The sequence below is a fragment of the Carcharodon carcharias genome, chromosome 12, assembly GCF_017639515.1.
Source record: "Carcharodon carcharias isolate sCarCar2 chromosome 12, sCarCar2.pri, whole genome shotgun sequence".
Taxonomy (NCBI): domain Eukaryota; kingdom Metazoa; phylum Chordata; class Chondrichthyes; order Lamniformes; family Lamnidae; genus Carcharodon; species Carcharodon carcharias.
This window is the reverse complement of record NC_054478.1, coordinates 66,688,645-66,708,770: the sequence shown is the minus strand read 5'-3', so window position 1 is coordinate 66,708,770 and position 20,126 is coordinate 66,688,645. Positions and strand designations below refer to the sequence as shown.

At 39.1% G+C, this 20,126-nt stretch overlaps 2 protein-coding genes across 7 annotated transcripts in view; one reads left to right on the top strand and one right to left on the bottom strand.

Annotated features, from left to right (window-relative positions):
- Positions 1-17,419, bottom strand: part of LOC121285017 (coiled-coil domain-containing protein 148-like) — a 108,305-nt gene extending 90,886 nt beyond the window's left edge. For all 4 annotated transcript variants that reach the window (XM_041201093.1, XM_041201094.1, XM_041201096.1 and 1 more), the window contains exons 1-3: positions 17,300-17,419; positions 11,073-11,132; positions 5,861-5,982 (exon numbers count right to left, since the gene is read on the bottom strand). In XM_041201093.1, the coding sequence (XP_041057027.1) occupies positions 5,861-5,982; positions 11,073-11,127 (177 nt within the window). In that variant the 5' untranslated portion in view covers positions 11,128-11,132; positions 17,300-17,419. The remainder of the gene's footprint in view (positions 1-5,860; positions 5,983-11,072; positions 11,133-17,299) is intronic.
- Positions 17,420-17,551: 132 nt separating this feature from the next.
- Positions 17,552-20,126, top strand: part of pkp4 (plakophilin 4) — a 179,576-nt gene continuing 177,001 nt past the window's right edge. For 2 of the 3 annotated variants that reach the window (XM_041201036.1, XM_041201034.1), the window contains exon 1: positions 17,558-17,732. The gene's annotated coding sequence lies outside the window, so the exon portion shown is untranslated. Of the gene's footprint in view, positions 17,733-20,126 lie in introns of all 3 variants that reach the window. The other variant, XM_041201035.1, reaches the window with a different exon arrangement.

Below are 20,126 nucleotides of genomic sequence, written 5' to 3'. Positions count from 1 at the left end.
ACAAGATGCACTGTAGGAATTCACCAAGGCTCCTTCAACAGCACCTTCCAAACCCACAACCACTACCACCTAGAGGGACAAGGGCAGCAGATAGAGAGGAACGCCACCACCTGGAGGTTCCCCTCCAAGTCACTCACCACCCTGACTTGGAAATATTTCCTTCACCATCGTTGAGTCAAAATGCTGGAACTCCGTTCCTAACAGTACCTACACCACATGGACTGCAGCGGTTCAAGAAGGCAACTCACCACCACATTCTCGAGGGCAACTAGGGATGGGCAATAAATGCTGGCCCAGCCAGCGAAGCCTAAATCCCGTGAATGGTTTTTAAAAAATCAAACAACCCACAACATTCTAAGAAAAAGTCAATTCGCACCGTCTCTCAATGTTAACAGATCCTTTAAGAAATTCCAAGATCTGGATCCGCACCTTCGCTAAAAACTAATCAGTTTTTCCTTGGGTCATATCTTATCTGTGTACCTAGTTTTGTTGAAATCCATCCATTAGATTTTGAGCTATATTGTCTACAGACTAACAGACTTGGGTGAAAACGTTACCTCCACCCACCTTCAGCAATGGATGTAATAATGAAAAGATATTACATAAATGAAGCTCGTATTCCCTGGAATATTGAAGATTTAGAGGTAATTTGAGGTTTTTAGAATTTTGTAAGGAATTGATAGGGTAGATAGAGAGAAACCTTTTCTGTTTGCCCAGGACAACATAACTTAGCCTTAAAATCAAAACTAAGCCATTCAGAAGAGAAGCTAGGACGCATACAAAGGGTGGTAGAAGCAGTGAACCGTCTCCCACAAAAACCTGTACACGTCTGAATAAAACTGTTAACGGAAATTATAATTCATGAAGATAGTAATGCCAGAACTGTGCAATCCCCTCAAGTCAGGTCTTGAAACCACTTTCATGACTGGGATTGCGCTATCAATGTCTATCAAGTAAACTACTGCTTTGAATTTTCTGCCATTAGTTCTTTCTAATCGAGTTGGTGACCTTGAAACCTTTGGTTGTTGTTGTAAAAACTCATCTGGTTCACTAATGTCCTTTAGGGAAGGAAATCTGCTGTCCTTACATATGACTTCAGACCCACAGCAATGTGGTTGGCTCTTAAATGCCCTCTGAACAAGGGTAATTAGGGGTGGGTAATAAATGCTGGCCTAGCCAGCAATGCCCACATCCCATGAATGTATGAAACAAAATTCTTAAGATACGCATCAAATCTCACAAACATAACTACATTGCTGCATTGTGCAGATGGCAAATGCTTCTATTTGTCCATGCTGCAATTTCATTTATTTCTTCATGAGAAACAGCCATAAACACTTGTACTGACTGGCTTGAATTCCTCAAATTATTGATGCTATGATGTGCTGCACTAACCCAGACTCTCAATAGCATTTTCATAATCAGAAAGTAGTTTTATTGCATGAGCTTGCAGTAGATCTGTCACCACAGATACAGAATCATACATGTTTATGCTCCCTACCATAGCATCCATCACAAATTCTTTATTTTACAAGCAATGATGATAGTTGGCTGGAAAATTAGACGTATGGCTGATCAGGAACTGGAACAACAGCTTATGAGGAACTGCAACACTTTAGTTATATTCTGAAGAGTCATATTTGACCCAAAACGTTACCTCTGATTCTCTATCCACAGATGCTGCCAGACCTGCTGAGTATTTCCAGGTCTTTCTGTTTTTATTTCAGATTTCCAGCATCCACAATATTATGCTTTTATCTTAATTAACCTGTAAAAAGTTACTATTTTAGCTTTAATAATAGCATGACTTTGGCTGCATATTGAAATATAAAGCATTCACATAGCTTCAAATCTTCATAAAAGTCTTTTGATGTTCACACATTCTCATATTTCATCTGCATTGATAATATAGGCTGGTGCCAGTCGAATTATGTCTCTGTGGGTTGGCTTGGGTAAGAGATCAGCATCACAGAAAAAAGCAAACTTTTCATGTATCAGAGATGCATATAGCTACTACAGTCTCGGTGGAACTTACATTTGGAATATTAAAAAAAGATTTATCTAGACTGATTGAAGGACTCTGCAGTATAGCCTGTTCATGGTATCCAAAAATATTGCAGCCTGTGTTCATTACACATGCTTTCCCTATAAAGGGGCATTTCCATGGACTAAGCAGAAGAAGCAAGACAATCCCAAATAGGAGGGAAAGTACTAAAGCTAAAAGAAATGTCTATAGAGCTAATCATTCAATTAGAGTACTGAAAAAGACATCATTCCACCGCCAGTGAGAGAAGATTGCATGAGTCAGTCCAAAAGAATAATGGGAAGGAAGAAGGAAATTTTTTTGATTTATGTAGAACTTTTCACAATCTCAAAGTCCAAAAATGCTTTATAGCCAATCAAGTACTTTTGATGTGAAGTCACTATTGTAATACAGAAAAATGCAGCTGCCAATTTGCACATGGCAAGGTCCCACAAACAACAAAAATCCACATGACTAGCTGATCTGTTTTTGGTAATGTTGGTTGAAGGATAAGTATTGGCCTGGACACCTGGGGGACTCCCATGTTCTGTTTGAATAGTGCCATGGAATCTTTTAGACTCTACCTCAGACAGTGGTTGGGGCCTTGGTTTAACGTCTCAATGAAAAGATGGCAATGTAGTATTCTTTCAGTACTGCTCTGAAATGTCAGTCTGGTTTATACAATAAGGGCTGAATTTTCGATCTGGGTTGGGAGCGCAGAGTTAAGAGTTCTAGATAAAAATAGTGGTTTCATTAAGTATAAAACTACAGGTATGATTAAAGCTGAGATGAATAATTTAAAAAAGGTAAAAGAGGTGAAGAAATTGATCAGAAGAGCCAAAAGAGATAATAAGAATAAAGTTGTAGCAAATATAAATTGAAATATGCCAGTTTTCTATATTTTTGAGGAAAAATGGATTTCAGTTATAACCAAGGAATGCCAGATAGATATCCTTAATTATTTATGATATGTGGCAGAATTTACAAATCAACTTGAGCAATGACTTTCCCATACAAGGTTGGAAATTAAAGGGCAGAGGAAGAAAAACTAATAGATTTAGAAACTACCTACAAAAATGTGGTAGACAGATCAAAACTAAAAGAGTGTAAGGATTTTGTACTTCAGGCCAAAGTATTGCAGAAGGTGGCAAAGGAAATTGATCATAGCTGATGCATATCTTAAGTGAATCACAAAATAACGGAGTTGTGCCATAAGACTCAGAGGAAAATGTGGTGCCAATTTATGGAGCATGGAAGAATAATCCAGAGAACTGTAAACATGTGAACTTGATACTGGTAGTTGGGAAAATAATAGTGAATAATCACAGAATGATCAAATATAATTAATACAAATTTACACATGGTAGGTCCTTCATGATAAATCTACTAGAGTCTTTTGGGTTAGTTGACAATGGGAGCTCATTAGACATATCTTGTCCTTAGCAAAACTTTTGGTTTACATCGGAAATGATGTTAAAATATAATATGTCTTTCGAAATGATGTTACAATGTAGTACACTATGCAATAGGAGTTTATCTTCTCTAGTGAGTAACTAACTAACCCCAATATCTACTTGGAGCAGGGAAGAGATTAGAGGTGGCAGTTTAGCAGACTAAAAACAAAGGAATATGGGTTTCCCGCAGGTCATGCTGAATTTAACAGTAGAATCTATTTCAAATGTTTTCAAAAACTTAAGTGTCAGGCTGGGAATTGGAAAGCAGCTGGCGAGCAAATGATAGGCAAGTCTGAGATGTGAAAATGAGACCAATCATGGGGTGATGGTGGTGGCGTCCACCATTACGGTGGGGGTTGTTGGAACATTTGGAAATCATTGTGGGGGTGGGGGGGGAATATGTGCAGTCTGAGATTGTGAGGGGGTTGGAATTTGGAGATTGTGGGGATGGATGAGCAACTACAGATCATGAGATAGGTGGGACACCTGGAGAACAGTAAGTAGTTAGATATCACAGGGTGAGGGCAACAAGAGGAGCGAGCATTTACAGACTGCTATGGGGGTGGTGTAGGGAGAAATAAACAGCTAGAGATCATGGGGTGGTGGGGTGAGCAGCCGGAGAACTCAGTGAGCACAGGGATTGTGATGAGTTGAGTAGTCAGAGGTCACAGGTTGTGGAGCATGAGTAGTGGTAATTGGGGGAGTCAGAAATCGTGGGGTCTAATCGTAGACTTTATAAACAGGTTAGTTTTATTGGTGGGGGGGAGGGTGTGCTGAAGAAACATTCTTGCTCTTTTTTGCCTGCAAACAGTGCCATAAATGCATTTAGATCAAAGGTCCGTCCCCTCTCACCATCTTTTACTTGTCCAGTTTCCATCCAGTGTGGCAGGAGGTTTGGTTGGGGTCAGGTTTGAGAGATTTTCTTTTACTTCACACCTGTCCTCAACCTACCTCTCTTTGGGGGTTAAATTTTACCCCATTCAGAGGAAGCAAAAGTAAAATAGCATTTAATGGAACAATATGACTATCAGGTTATCAGAGGAATCAGTTTTGAGGCTATGGTATATTGATGAATATAAATGAACAAAAAGACAGGGCCAAAACTCTCAAAGTTGATTTTAAAAAATCAGAAACAAACAATCTGGGCACCATACCATGTTGGAGTTATCCTGGAATTGAAAAGAGAACAAGAAAGGACAACTAAGTTGATGGAAAGGATCTGTGCTTTGAGGAAAGGTAAAGGGTGTTGGGAGTAATCACATTTGTGGAAAAAGTGGCAAAGAGTTGCCCTTATTGAAGCACTCAAAAACTGTTTGGAAATCATTAAACTGGATCCAAAAAAGCTTTATGATGAGTGGATATGGATTCATCCTTAAATAAGAAAACGTAAATGCAGAATATCCCTCCCAGAAAGGTGGTGCTGAAATGTTTTATGTGTTAAGAGGGAGGCAAGTGGCTGTTGAAGATTAGAGGTGAAGTGGAATACGAAGTTTGTTCCTCTGAAATCAGCTAGTTGGATCAAAATAAATGTCTCTGGTCCCCTAATGTTCTACGCTCCCAAGGAAATTGGATCACATTGATGGAATAGGTAGTTTCATTATATCTAGTGATGCATCTTGGTTAATCATGCTCACATGTATTTACTTAATTGCCTTATAGAATCAAGAAGGAATTTCCCAGTTGTCCCTAAAATTAGTCACAGTATTTTGTCTGTGCCATTGTCTCCCCCAGGTATTATGGTTTACTAGAAATATGGGAAGGAGATGCATGAGGTTCCACTGTCTATGGGATAAGGCCTGATGGTTTTTTCTACCTTCTGTCTTTGCAGAAAGAGAATGGTGAGGAAGAAAGAAAAAGGAAGAACAGTGAAGAGAATTAACTCTTTAAATTGTTACTTTTAATTTAAAATTGCCCTTTTACTATAGAGTTGATATTCTGATATTCAAATATCTTTATTCTCATGATTGTCTCTGAGTCACAATAGAAGAATGAGAATCTTAAAGAAAATCCAATCAATAAGCCCAAGGATTAAATATATATATTTTGAAATTAACATTCCATAAATGGCATGCAGTCTAAGTGGTATTTTATTTCCCTCCTGTTTGAGTTCCTATCTTAAAACATTGCATTCTGCAAAATTCCTCAGCTGTAAGGACAAGTTGGTGACCTGCTTTCAATGTGGAGAGATATACAGAGCTGGTCATCTGAGATACACAAATTGATGCCTGTCCTATAATTCTTTGATGAACGAGGTAAAATTGAGAACTTGCCACATAGGGAATAAACAAATAAAGACATTGTTGCTGCACATCTTTTTGTCTTTGGCTAATAACTCATTGTGGTATAGATTTTTTGTTATTACCTCTGCACAAAAATGTTTTACCTTAAGATCGGTATCAAGACACGCCATCTTTTTAGCTTCAGCAAGAGCCTGAAGTTGTTCATAGTCAATTGGTTTGTACTTCTGACTTCCAAGACCATTTCTCATTCTTATTACCAGCTTCTCTAATAGAAAATTATAAAAAATAAAAAGTTTCAATGCATGTTCAGGATTCATTTTGCAAAGGAAAACAAAGTGTATGAGCAAATAAAAAGTAAAGCAATTACCAAGTTTGTGTTTAACAACTTAGTGCTTCCAATTGATACTTAATCTTATATAGCATCATTGAACAATTACAACACAGAAGGAGACCATTCGGCCCACCGTGTCCATCTCTGCAAAAGCAACTCAACTCAGAGACAGTTTAAATTGGTGTTGTCTGCTTCTTGACCTTTCCACCAATGGGAATAGTTTCACCCTATCTGCTCTGTCCAGGGTCCTCATCATTTTGAACAGATATAACATTTTCTCTCAGTCTCTTCTCTAAGGAGAACAGTCCCACCTTCACCAATTTTGCCACATAACTGGAGTCTCTCATCCCAGAATCATATTTGTAAATCTTTTCTGCACCCTCTCCAATGCCTTCACATATTTCCTAAAGTGTGGTGCCCAGAATTGAACCCAATACTCCAGCTGATGTTGAATCAGTGTTTTATAAAGGTTCACTATAAATTCCTTGCTTTTGTACCCTACACCTTTATTTAGAAAGCCCTGGATCTCATATGCTTTCTCAACCTATTGTGCTACTTTCCACAATTTGTGCACACATACCCCAAGGTCCCTCTGTTCCTGCACTCCCTTGAGAATTGTGTCCTTTATTTTATATTGCCCTCCTCTTTCTTCCTACCAGTTTGTACCACTTCAAATTTCTCTGCATTAAATTTTATCTGCCACTTGTCGACCCATTCCACCAGCTGTCTGTCTTCTTGAAGTATATCACTATACTCCTCACAGTTCATAATACTTCCAAGTTTTGTCATCTGCAAATTCTGAATTTGTGCCCTGAACACTCAAGTCCTAATATAGATTAGCAAACACTGTGGTCCTGATACTGACCTCAGAGAAACCCCATTATATACCTAAGGTAAAAACAAAATACTGCAGATGCTGGAAATCTGAAACAAAAACAGAAAATGCTGGAAAAACTCAGCAGGTCTAGCAGCATCCGTGGAGAGAGAAACAGAGTTAATGTTTCGAGTCCGTATGACTCTTCTAAGTACAGCACATCAACTACATTACCTCCATCAATCATCTCTGTTATCTCATCAAAAAAACTCAATCAAATTAGTTAAACACATTTTGCCTTTAATAAATCCATGCCAGCTTTCCTTAATAAATTTGTTGAAGTGACTTTTGTTCCAGGTAAGCATTTCTAACAGCTTCCCCACCAAACAAGGCTAAACTGACCAGCATGTAGTTGCTGGGTTTATTCTTACACAAGGGTGTAACATCTGCAATTCTCCAGTCCTCTGGCACCACTCCTGTATCTAAGGAGGATTAGAAGATTATGGCCGGTGCCTCCAAAATTTCCACATGTACTTCCGTCAGTATCCTTGCTGTATCTGATCTGGTCCTGGTGGCTTATTAGGCAAAATCTGTGCTCTCACTGGTGGCGAGCTTGGAAGCAGGAAGGGCGTTTACTTAGGCGGGATGGTGCTGTGCTGGAACCCCGCTGCCTTTCTGTCTCCACCGGAATTAAGTTCTGGGCGGGAAGGCCCAAGGTTGACCTCCTCACCCAACCACCTATTGAGGCCCTTAAGTGGCCAATTAATAACCACTTAAAGGCCTCATCCTGCCGCTGCTGGCATTAACCCAGTGGTTGGCAGGCCTGTTGACAAATGGCGTGCATGACAGGTAAAACCGTGCAGCCAGCTTGTCACCTCCTGGGTGCAGAGTTGGGGGAAGATGGGTCGGTCCCTCAATCAAAGGCAAAGTGACTGTTCAAAGGACTTGACATTGGGAAGGGAGGGGCCCACTGAGAGCCATGCCCAGCCCTTGCTGCCGACCCCGTACACCCCCCTTACAGCGACCATCACTCAGCAAGTCCCCCCCAACCCCCAACCCAGTCTGCCCCATATCACACTGCAATCCAGGAACTTCGATGGTTGTCCTTCCTGCAGCAGCCACGACCTTCTCACTGGCACTGCTCAGCACATATTGACTAATATGATTTATGCTAATTGATTGTTTCTTTAGTTTTGAGAACATATGCAACACTATTTCACTGTTACTGGCCGGCAGGCAGCTCTCTGTAGGTGAGACTTCCCCCCATGGTCTTGATTCCAGGGCAAGGCTAGCCGCTGGCTTCGCCTCTGCCTGATTGGCTTGTGGTTCTTCGGGCCTTCCCAAAAAAGGCAGTACAGGTCTCTCGCTGGCTCTCCAGCTGGCAGATGAGACACCGACCCCACAATATGGTTCTGCCAATCAATTTTAAGCACAGACAGCCTTTCTAAAATCTTTTTAAAAAATAAATGTCCATCCAGTGTCTCAACTAACTCATCTTTCACTACAGCTTTAGCAGCAGCATCTTCCTTGGTAAAGACAGATGCAAAGTGCTCATTTAGTAGCTCAGTCATACCTTCTGTCTTCCTGCATTGATCCCTTTTTGACCCTACCTGGCCTTACTCTTCCTTTTACTATATTGACTGATATGATTTATGCTAATTGCTTGTTGCTTTGCTCTTGAGAAAGTATGCAACACTATTTCACTGTTACTATATAATTTAATTGGATATCCTATTTGATTTACACAATAAATTTTAAACCCATCAGAATTTTATTGGTTATTATCAAAATTCATAAAATCCTATTGTCAAGATGGGAAAAAAGTTAAAAACACTGTGTACAATATATTTCAGATTCAGACTCAAAATACTTTGCAATGTAGACAATGACATCACATACAAATAGAATTTAATATAATTGTTTATAATTCCATAATTTTCACTGAATCAGAAACTACCAGTAAGTACCAGAAAACAAATTTTTGTCAACATAACAAATGGTATAGCAAATAACAGCATAAGAAAGAAACTCCAGAAATTAACATTAAAACAGATATTTAATAGTACTTTAAATCGGCACATTGCATTGTGGTAACATACTATCTAATTGATGAACTGTTCTCTACCCTATGGTGTTCGAATCATTTCTGTATTTCCTGAATCCAATTCTATCTTCATTACCTGTATTTTCTATTTGTTTTGTGCTAAACCCCAGTGCATAATTGTCAATGCAAATGCAAACTATTTAAGCAGAAACAGTAAGTAGTTTACCTTAGGTAATGAATAATGTGTTGATTTAATGAATATTAAAACAGGACTATCAATACTAGTCTATTTGAAATGCAATGTTATAGTCGTTTACTTTAGACTTTAAAATCTGAGTATAAAACTGTCTTATATTCAACCAACTTTAGGTTTTACAAGAGTGATGACCGCAGGTTATTTGCCTGTTGTGAAAATGGATTTTTAAAAAATATTTTGTGTAATATTGTTATTCTGTGAAAAAGGTTGTGTGTCTGTTTGTGAGTGTATGTGTAAATGATTTAATTAAGCTGGGGAAAGGTTACTAGAGACATGTTGTCTGGGAGGTAAGACATGAAAGGAAAGAGGTGTTGGGTGTGCATTTGTAATGAGATATTATGGTGGGTTTGAGGTACAGGTAAATAAGTTGGATCCAACATTTGCATCTTAGATAGGTTGAGAGTTTGTTTGAATATCAAAATGAAGTCAGAGGTGACAAGAAACATTTTTGCATCTTACAGGAGTTCCATGGTAAACAGGAGACGGTATATTACATTTTATTGACCCAAAAGCAGAGACAAAATAGAAACATCAAAGATTTTATATTTGGAAGGATTTGAGTTTCAAAGAGGTGTGAGAACAATGGGACCAGAGATGAAAGGGGGAAAAGGGTATTTTGAGAGTTACTGTAGAGATCTTAGTTGGGGGTTGTTGGCTGTGTGAGGAAGATCTCCTGGAAACAGCTCTAGCCTGGGAGAAGATGCAGTTTGAATCAGCCATTCAGTCAAGCCAGAAAAGTCTTGGGCTGCAAAAAGCAGTCTTGTTCTGAAGTCTTGGATTTTCACTGCTCAGTGGAAGAGAGTTTATGAGGGCCATGTGGTATGCTTTTAGTAAAGCTACAGCAGTTTGCCTTGGGTAATATTATTGGATTTTTATAGTTAAACATCTATAAGGGAGTGTTGCCTGGAAGGTGTTTATTTGTGGGTCTGACTAAGTAGAGAGTCTTTTGGGAGAATGTTTTGTAAGACTAATTTTAACTGTGTAATTGTAATCTTGTGTGCTTAAGCTTCCTTTTATTCTTGTTAACAAAACTTGCACTTTTAATTTTTAAAATCCCAAAAGTGTCACTGGACTTCTTGCTGCTGAGATCAATATGTTTACAGAATACAAAAAAAGGGTGGGCCAAAGGCAAGTTTCCCCTGGGATTTGGTTTACTCAACAATTAACATCTGTAACATAACACTGTACACAAACTTTGTTTTCCTTTTTATCCACTTGCTATATCTACTTAAAATTTTGACTTCATCAAATCAACACCAAATTTTACACTACATCTTTGACAGGTTGGCTTAAAACGTTCAGGCAATTAAGCATTTATAATTTGAATAAATCTTAGAAAGTTTTCCAACATGCACTAAGAGAACAAGTTTTTCAAAATTTTTTTGCTAATTTATTTTACGCAGCTGTACTTCTTCCCTTCCAAAAGTAATGATTCCTGCTATGTTTCTTTGGCACCTTGTCCACTTGTCCTTCCTTGAGTGAATTCAGACAGTGGATGGTAACAAATACATGACATCACAGAAAAATATCCAGATACTAGCACCAACCGCTCGATCACAATCTGGAGCAAGAACATTTGTTTACTCTTCCCCTGGTTAATGCCAGTTGTAGTGCCCTTACTGTCACTTGCTCAAGATCAGCTAGCTCAGGACAAATTAAGATTCAAAACTGAAACCTTTGGTCCGTATAGCTCAGCTGCACACTACAGGTATCAGCTGAAACATCAGAATTAGAATTGGGAAAGCGGGAAGAATTTCCCTTCCTGAACCTGCTTTTTTGACCAATTTTAGCCCAGCTCAGATCACTTAACTCTGCACTAATGAGGATATCAAACCTGGATTGTATGGATTACTGCATTAATGAGCTGAGTAACTGGGTGAGTTTTAATAAGAAATAATTATTGTATATACCTGCATCTTCTGCTCTGTGATTTGTGATGAACATTCGGAGATCTCTTCCGCTCATTGTTCCTACAGGAAAAGTGGTTCATAACAGTTATATATATTATTAAAATTCATTTTGGTGAATTGGAATACTCTATATGAGGAAAGTTGGTGTATAAGTTAGCAATAAAGTATACTCATTTTTGAAATGAATTAATGAATTCTTTCACATTTAGAGCCACAATTCAAAATCTGACAACGGGTCATTGACCTGAAACATTGGGATTTTAACTTATTCAAATCCACCCACTTGTACAAAGTTAAATTCAGGTCCAACTCTGTTTCTCCCACAGATATTGCCTGATCAGTTCTTGTTGCAGAAATTGACAGACTTGCTAAGTGCTTTCAGCATTTTCAGTTCTTGTTTCATTTAGCACCATTATGTTGATTGTTTTCCTGCCCTTTCATTCACACTGTCAACATTAGTTAAAATGAGCCCTGTTGCTTTTACTGCTCATATTACTTCTCTTGTAATTTAAAACCTTTGACCAATACCAGCAAGTTATGCAGCCAATTGATAAATCTGTTTTGGCACACAAGTTTTCAAAAGATATCGAAGAGGGATCAGAGAGAAGTGGCTTGGTTTAGCAATCTTATCCTGTGAATAGGTGAATCTTACAGCCCAAGAGCATCTCCAGTTCAATCCCTGGTCTTTGATATGTTTACAGCTACAACCTCCTTAAAAACAACTTTAATGTTGTAAATGTTCTTTGGTGCTTTACAGGAAAGTAATTAGACAAAAATTGATACCAAGTCAAAAGAAGCTATTTGGAAGAGAGACTAAAAGCTTGGCCAAAGAGGTAGATTTTAAGGAGTGTCTTAAAGGAAGAGAGAGATGGAGAGGCAGAGAAGCAGAGAGATTTGGGAGAATTTCTTAGTTCAGGAGCTAGACAGCTGAAGGAACATCCTTCAATGGTGCAGCAAAGGAAATGGGGATGCACAGAATGACAGTGCGGGAGGAAGACACAGTTTCTAGATGGTTGTACCATTGGGGGAGGTTTCAAAAATAGGGAGAAATGCCATGAAAGGATTTGAACATAAAAATGGGAATTTTAAATTGGAGGCTTTCGTAGACTGGGAGCCACAATGGTGATGGATCAATAAGACTTGATGCATTAGGATACAGGCAACAGTGTTTTAATGAGCCTCAGTTTATGGAGGGTGAAGGATGGGCAGTTGGAATAGTTGAATCTGGAGGTGACAAAGGCTTGAATGAATCTTTCAGGAGAAAATGAAAAGCAAGAAGTGGGTGAAGTTATGGAAATAGAAGTAGATATTCTTTGTAATGGAGAGGATAATGGGGTCAGAAGGTCAAGACAGGGTCAAATAGGATACCAAGATGCAAACAGTCTGATTTAGCTGGAGACAGTGACGTGGGAGGGAGATAAAGTTGATGGCTAAGCACTGCATCAAGGACGACCTTGAAGTGAGATACTAGAGAGCATTCAGCATCATTTTTATTTGTTCTCAAGCCATGTGTTCTAGCTTCGCTAGGTTCATATCTTGTTCAGCTCCAGTTACATTAAACAGAGACAGAAGAGTAGCAAGTATGATTCCAAGAGTTAAGGCTTTAAAATACCAGAAGACTTGTAGAACTAAACTTGTCTTCCTTGGAGAATAACATTTTACAAATTTTTAAAATGCTAAGAATGGTGGATGATGTAGATGCACACAGGATTTGCGACTTTAACTACATCTGAAAAATAAAGGACATGTTTAAATTTAATAAGCCTCAAGTGAGACTAAAAGTTAAAATATTCATTTTCCCCATTACAGTGCACATGAAATGGCAGCTCAAGAAAACCAATTGGGACAGAAGTTAATTAACTCCTTCCGAAGAAACTAGATAAATATCTGATTGGAAACTGGATTGAAGGTTAAATGTAGCAGTGCAATTTATATGATTCAACCTGCCAGAGGACATGATAGTCCCTAATGTTAATTGTATTATCAAGGTTAAGGATACATAGTGAAGGGCATTGATTGATTAAGTACCTTGAGCACATATAAAGAAATACTGTTGGGACACAGGCTTGGTTAAGGAGGAGGCAGACTTATGTAATGGTTAGGGAGGAGGCAGACATATGCATTCTGTAAATAAACGTAATATTAAGTAAAAAGATTGGTATCTGGTTTTGTACTTCCCCATCAGAATGAATTAACATGGTAGCACAAAATGGCTGTTTAAAGGTGAAGGTTGAAAACAAAGAAAAAAATTGCTAGAGAGAGGATTGCGATTTGAGTTATTTTTGTGAAGAGTGACTGAAAGCAAGTGTAAATTGACAGAGTATTATTACCCACAAATATTCTCTGAATCCAAAGCTTATGACCATTGGAAAAAAGAAGCGGACAGGGGTCACGTCCTCACCGAAGGGAAAAAACAAGGCATTGTCACTTTCTAACAAAAATAAAATCAGAAGCAAAGTATTTTGTGAGCTGAATGCTTGTCAGTTGGATACTAATGAATGGTTGGATTTTCTATTAAGCTTCATCGGTGAAATTTACAAGAAAGGTGGTCTATTGGGTGCCTATGAGGCATGGTCAGATTTTGATAGATTTTGTAAGATGGACTGTCATTCCATAAAGGAATACATCATGGACTTTATTAGACTGTTTGAAAGATTGCTGAAATTCAATTTGGGAGACTCCTTATTCAGTGCTCGCATTTAATTTGCTGGATTGTACTTCTCTGCTATATGGTTAGGTTCCTAGTCTTAACTGGTGTTCAGTTCTCAGGAAAAGACCCCCTGCTGTTTTAAAAAAGTCCCGGGGAAGCAATCATTTCCTCTGACTTTGATAATGCCAATGGGACATTCTGCGCTGTCACAAAGGATGGAGGACTCAATGACCCAGAACTTTCATTCCTCGGAAAGTCGTACTCCGGAGCCCAGAAGATGTGCTAGAGGATCCTCTCGGAAGTGCCCATGCAAAGACTGCATGGGAATTGTCCAGGAAATTTAAACTTCTGTTTGACAATTGGCCCGCACCTGGAACTATTCAATACTCCAATTGAAATCAGAGATTTCGGATGATTCTGACCAATCCCTTAGTAGATTAGTTGCCTAGGAAAAGTTAAAATCGTTTCCAACTCCTGGGTAAGTATACCACTGAACCCTCCCCCCACCCCCCCAACTCCACTGGATTCCACCAATTACCCTCCCAATCCCTGACTACCACCACACTTCCCAAACCCCTGACTACTCCCCACCACCGAACTACCCCACCCCCACTCCCCAACCCCAACCACATTAACCCCTCACCCACTAACCTTACATACTTAGTTTCTCTCTTTTGGACCTTTAAACTTACCAGTCTACAGCAGCTAGTGCTGTAAAAATGAGGCATGGCTTCACTTCCCCCGACGTTGCTATCCTGCATTTAAGGCCTCTAGAGCTGCCATGCCGCACTTTCTCACCAGGCCTAGGTCAGAAGATTGGACAAGAAATGTGAAACTCCCGACCTGGGTAAGTAAAAAGGAGCAAAGTGGCAATCTGATGGTGAGCGCCACTCCAAGGAAGTTCTGGGCCAAAGATTGTGCCCTTTCGAAATCATTTAGATACAGGCACAGATGTCACTCCAACAGAAGAGTTACAGACAAAGGGAATGGGGATGAAGGCATTTGTAGAAGATCTGGCAGACAACAGGATTGGTGCAGTAATAATAGATGAATGAACCCCAGGAATGCTCAGGTTAATATGTTAATAGGTGCTTCAGAGTTGACTCAAAATATCATTATGCAATGAACTGCCCAAAGTGGAACAGCAGGAACACAGAGAATTTGAAAGTTGAAGGTAATGATAATGATCTGTCTGAGGGAACCGTACTAGCCACAAGAAGTCTTCACAAGAAGTCCAGTAATAAGTGTACCAGTTGCGGATTCTTTTAATTGTGTTGTATTGGACTGAGGTTGCACATCCACAGAATGTGGAATGGATTGGTTGAAATATTATTTGGATTCATTCAGTAGTAAGTATCGAAGTAAGGTCAAGGAATATGAAAGTTCTACTTGCTTCAGATTCAGGGATGACGATATGTTAGAGTAATTAAAAAGACTTGTGACTCTATGTGGAATAGCTGGGTAAGCCACTTTATTAGTACAGATGCAGTGTCTAGTGTGATACATTTGCCGCTGAGGAAGCCTTTCCATCAGATGAAACTGGACATGGAACATGATAAAGCAATTGTTTTTGGAAAGTCAGTAGATATGCAGTTTACCCAAAAAGGGCATTATTGCATTTCCTTTATAAAACCTGCAATTTGTAATCAGGATGTTAAAGAAGTATTAATGGCATCAGGTGATAAGAGTTTGAGAGAGAAAAAAGAAATTGTCTTGAAGTTACATGGACAATTTGCTCACCCTCCTTATCACAGATTAAAAACCCTACTATAGGATGTAGGAGCGCTTGATGATGAGCACACAAGGCTCATAGATGAGAATAGTAAAAAATATGATATATGTAATAAGTGTTGGAGTCCAAAGCCTGTTTTAATCTCCCAATGGCACAAACTTTAATAAAATTGTAGCCATGTATTTAAATGTGTGGGACAAGGCCTAGAACATTTTCATTTTACATGTTATAGACAAAGCAACCAGATTCAATTTTTCTACAATAATACATGGTAAGAACAAAAGTGTGATGTACATACCAAAAGTGTATGAGTGGAAGGATGCAAATTTTTAGGGAGAACAGGGAAAACCACCAATTTTAAACACTTGCTAATTGTCCAAGATGATGCACAAGACATTAGATCTATGGACTGACAAAATGAGGTAAAACCGTGGAAAGCTAGGAAACGCAGTGTGAGTTCCCTTGGGGGATCTGGAAGTGACTCTGACACTAGGAAATGATCACATACTGGCAACAGAACATCTGATCGTGGGACATAAAAATCATGTAGCAGTAGTCCAGAAAGAGATAGGAGGGCAAGTAAATGCCATAGGTCGACTAGGTTATGCAATACAGAATACAGAACAATATAGGAACAGTGCTAGAAATAGGAGCCCTTAAAACTGGGAAGTTTTGCTGCCAACAAATTAGAAGATAAATTAATAAGAGAGGCAAAACAAAAATAGTTGGATAGTTGGGAGGAATCCAACTGGAAGATGTCTACTGAGGTGCCAGACAGGGGATAGCCAGCCTTATCACACAGATGGAAATTTATGGATAAAGTCTTCCCAGATGGGACATATAAGGTAATAATGGCTTGGTGTTTTGAAAAGAGATTTGGAGATCAAGATATTAGCGTGGGCTCCCCCATGGTGAGAAAAGTAATCTGAAAATTTTCTTAGCTATGCAGGCTACATATTAATGGAAATGTAGCTCAATCAAAATGTGTTTTTGCAGGGTGAAAATTTTCAGAGAGATGTGTTTTTGAATCTGCCTAAAGAGGCAAGTGATATAAAGGGAAGCTGTGGAAATTAAACAGATGCGTTTATGGATTGAATGTTGAATCGAGGGTATGAATTTCCCAGATAGGCCTGTCTTGCTGAAAGTAGCCTATACTCAACTGAAAGCAGATCAAGCAATGGTCTACTGGTATCATAAAGTTTCAGGCATCTTTATGATGCATGTCGATGATTTTCTTTGGGGAGGTTCTGTGGAATTTGAGTAATTTGTTATAAACAAGATTAAAGGGGAATTTAAGATCTGAAGTCAGGCTTCAGGGCTTTTAAATATGTAGGCTTAGACTTTGAGCAGAATAAGGAGCAACCCTGAATCAGCAATTGTATCTAAAAAGTGTAACTCATATCCCAATAAATCATGTTGGGTTTTCACAAAAAGATTATCTTACATCTAAAGAAGAAACAGAGCAGTTACACAACTGAGGGCCCTGTCAACCATATATATGGTCATTGGAAGTTCATTTCATGGTCCAAATGAGTTCTTCTTAACTATTGCTTTCTTGTCTGAGTAAATCAAGTTAACCTAAAATTTAGACTGAAAGTTTCGCATCACCCTTATTATCAACCGAGTCTTTAGAAAATTTAATGAAACGTCATTTTAAATTTCTGCAGTTTAACAAGTATGTACCACAATGGTACATCTTAGCTCAAAGATTTAGCGTGATTTTACAATACTGACATGAGCAATCCACATAAATAAATACATTCTGGAGAAAATATCTAGTTTACTGGAAAAGTAATTTACAATATTTCCTCCTTTAATGTCTAAATTGCCACAATTTTAACTCACATCTCCGAAGTCCTGGCAGCTGTGATCACATCTCAAATTCACGGGTGATCCTTTCCCAGAGGCGGATTTCGGTGCCTGGGGCAGGTGAGCTCGCTGGAATGGTGGTTGCATTCACCTTCCCATCTTCCTGAATCACTCGGGCATGGATTGTTGACAGGCGACGCCGTGTTGGCAACCAAGTACACGCTTTCCAATTGGCTCATTTTGCATTGGAACTGCCCAATGAAAGCCAGGATAGCTAGTGGGCTGACCAATGCGACCAAGCCATGCCCAAGAGCAGGGCGGTGACGCAGCGGGGATCGGCTCCAATTTTCCCTTTACCCTGAAGTTGGGAGATGTGAGTGCGAGAGAATGTGCTGCCTGAACGGGGCTTCCGTTCCCCCCTAATCTTCCATGGTGCCCCTTTCGAAATCAGGCCCGGTCAGCCAGAGCAGTAAGTGTTTCAGTGCGAGAGTGAGTGAGTGTGTGAACAGAGAGGCTGGTTCTTGGGCAAACAGACAGGTGTTCTATAACCGCGGGGCAGCGGAAGATGGGTAGCGTTTTGGGGTGAGCGGGATCGGGAGCTGGGGTGTTTGTTCACCCAAACCTCCGTTTCCCTCACTTTCTAAATACTCATGTTGAAGGGAAAAGACGAAGCGACCTCCATGACCATTTGCTCTCTATTGTTCTTGAAGCTGAAAATTGAGGCGAGAGTGCTCCCAAAATGTTGCATTTTCACGTAAGTAGCTTTTCATGGTGTTCCTCGATTGTGGAGTGTTTCACTTGAGTAAGTATTTCCTGCAGTGAAGGTGTGGCGACAATAGAGCGAAGGTTCATAGTGAAATGAAAAGCGTTTAATTTCGTGTTCCTTTGCTAAGTCTTTTCTTTCCCGCCCCTTGTTTGGTGTATTTTTTTTTTGTCCGGGAATCATGGAATATGACCGCTATTTACAAAACAATTGAAGGGTTTGAGCGTTTGTTTAGCATCATTATGGGGAAAAAAATACGCCTTTGCGCCAGTGTGTGCTGCATTGGCTGTACTGGCCTGTCGAGAATACGATCTCTGATTGTGAATGGTGATAAAACAATCCTTGTGCGGTAATTGGGCGTTACCAAATCTGTGCGTGAGACTGTTTTCTGTTTAACTTTTAACTGGGTTGTAAATTTGTTGTTAATATCGAATATTCTTCATAAATTGCTAAAGAAAATCTGACTTTTTAACTTAAGTAATTCTATGGGAGATTCTACTGGTCTCAAAGATCTTAATTCTGTAGTATTAACATTAAATGTATTCAGATAAGCAGCTGACCATGACAATCCTCTGAAATTGGCTATCGAAAGACATGTTGTAAGCGTGACTCAAATTGGATCGCTTAAATTAAAGTGTTTCACAATGTATCGTTCACCTCATAACTGACCGGATCTTCGCGAATCTTGTTTCTTTGTCAAAAGTGCACTAAATTATTTCGTGAAGCAGGCGTATTTTACTACAAGGAATAATTTTACAGAAACCTGAGAGCTTTAGGAGACAATTGCCCGTTTGGACATACATGCTGCCTTTATCAATTTAACCTATTCATTGCACTCTTTGTATTTATATTGTTTTCTTGGAATATTTAGATTTTTCTGCAGAGAGCTCAAATTGTTAGGATCACCTGAAGAAAGTCTAGCCCCAAATGGAAACAAATTTAAATCTTGTATGCCTCCATTTGTGGTTCAAAAAGATGAAAAGCTATGAGGGAACTGAAGAGATGAGCAAAGTATATAGGGTAAGGGGCCAGCCACTTGGTAAATTGTTCCTGCTCCCACCCCAGTGCAAGATTTGCAATGTCAGTTGCCTACTAAATTTAACTTGCTCTTCAAGTGTATATTTTAGTAGTGTCAGATTAGAGAAATGTTCAGAATGTTGCTGAGGGCAAAGAAACGGAGACACATTTACATAGCACCTTGTTGCTTCTCCAGTGTTTGTACTTAACATGAACACTTAGAAGTTCAGTGACTAGCTAAATGGTACTGCGTACAGCAAGATCCCACAAGCAAATAAGATGAGATACATACAATCTACAGCACAGAAACAAGTCATGTGATCCAACTGGTTATACCAGTGATTATAGTGCCTCCTTGCACTAATTGCTTCTTCCCACCCTACTCCAATATAGATAGATGCAGAAGTAGGCCACTTTTAACCCCTCAAACAGGTTCAACCATTCAGTGAGTTGGATGAGATCAGTCTTTTCTTATCTCTTGTGTATTCATCAAGTTTGAACTATGCCATATGCCAGTGAGTTGCATATTTCAGCACATATTCAACCTATACTTTTGATCAGTTAATGACACAGTAAGGGACAGAGTTTAACAAAAATTGTACATTTATGAATAGAAGTTTTAAAAAATGAAATTGAAAGTTCCTTATTGGAATGCACGAAGCATCCGCAATACGATAGATGAACAAGTGGCTCAAATGGGGGTAAATGATTTAGATTTAATCTAAATTTAATTAGAGGCCTGGTTACAACCTTGGGAAATATTCCAGGATACACAATATTTTGGAAAGACAGATGAAATGGCAAAGGAGGATAATAAAAGATGACATAACATATTTAGAGAAGGGATCTGCCCCCAGAAGATCATGTAGTAGTATCGGTATGGGTAGAAATTAGAAATAGCAAGAGTCAGAAAATACTGGTGGGAGTAGTTAAAACTGTTGGATAGAGCATTAAACAAGAAACCACTGGAGCTTGTATCAAAGGCAATGTAATAATTGTTGGGGACTTGAATCTTCATATAGACTGGACAGTCAACTTGGCACGAGTGGTTTAGAGGATGAGTTTGTGGAATGTTTTTTTGAT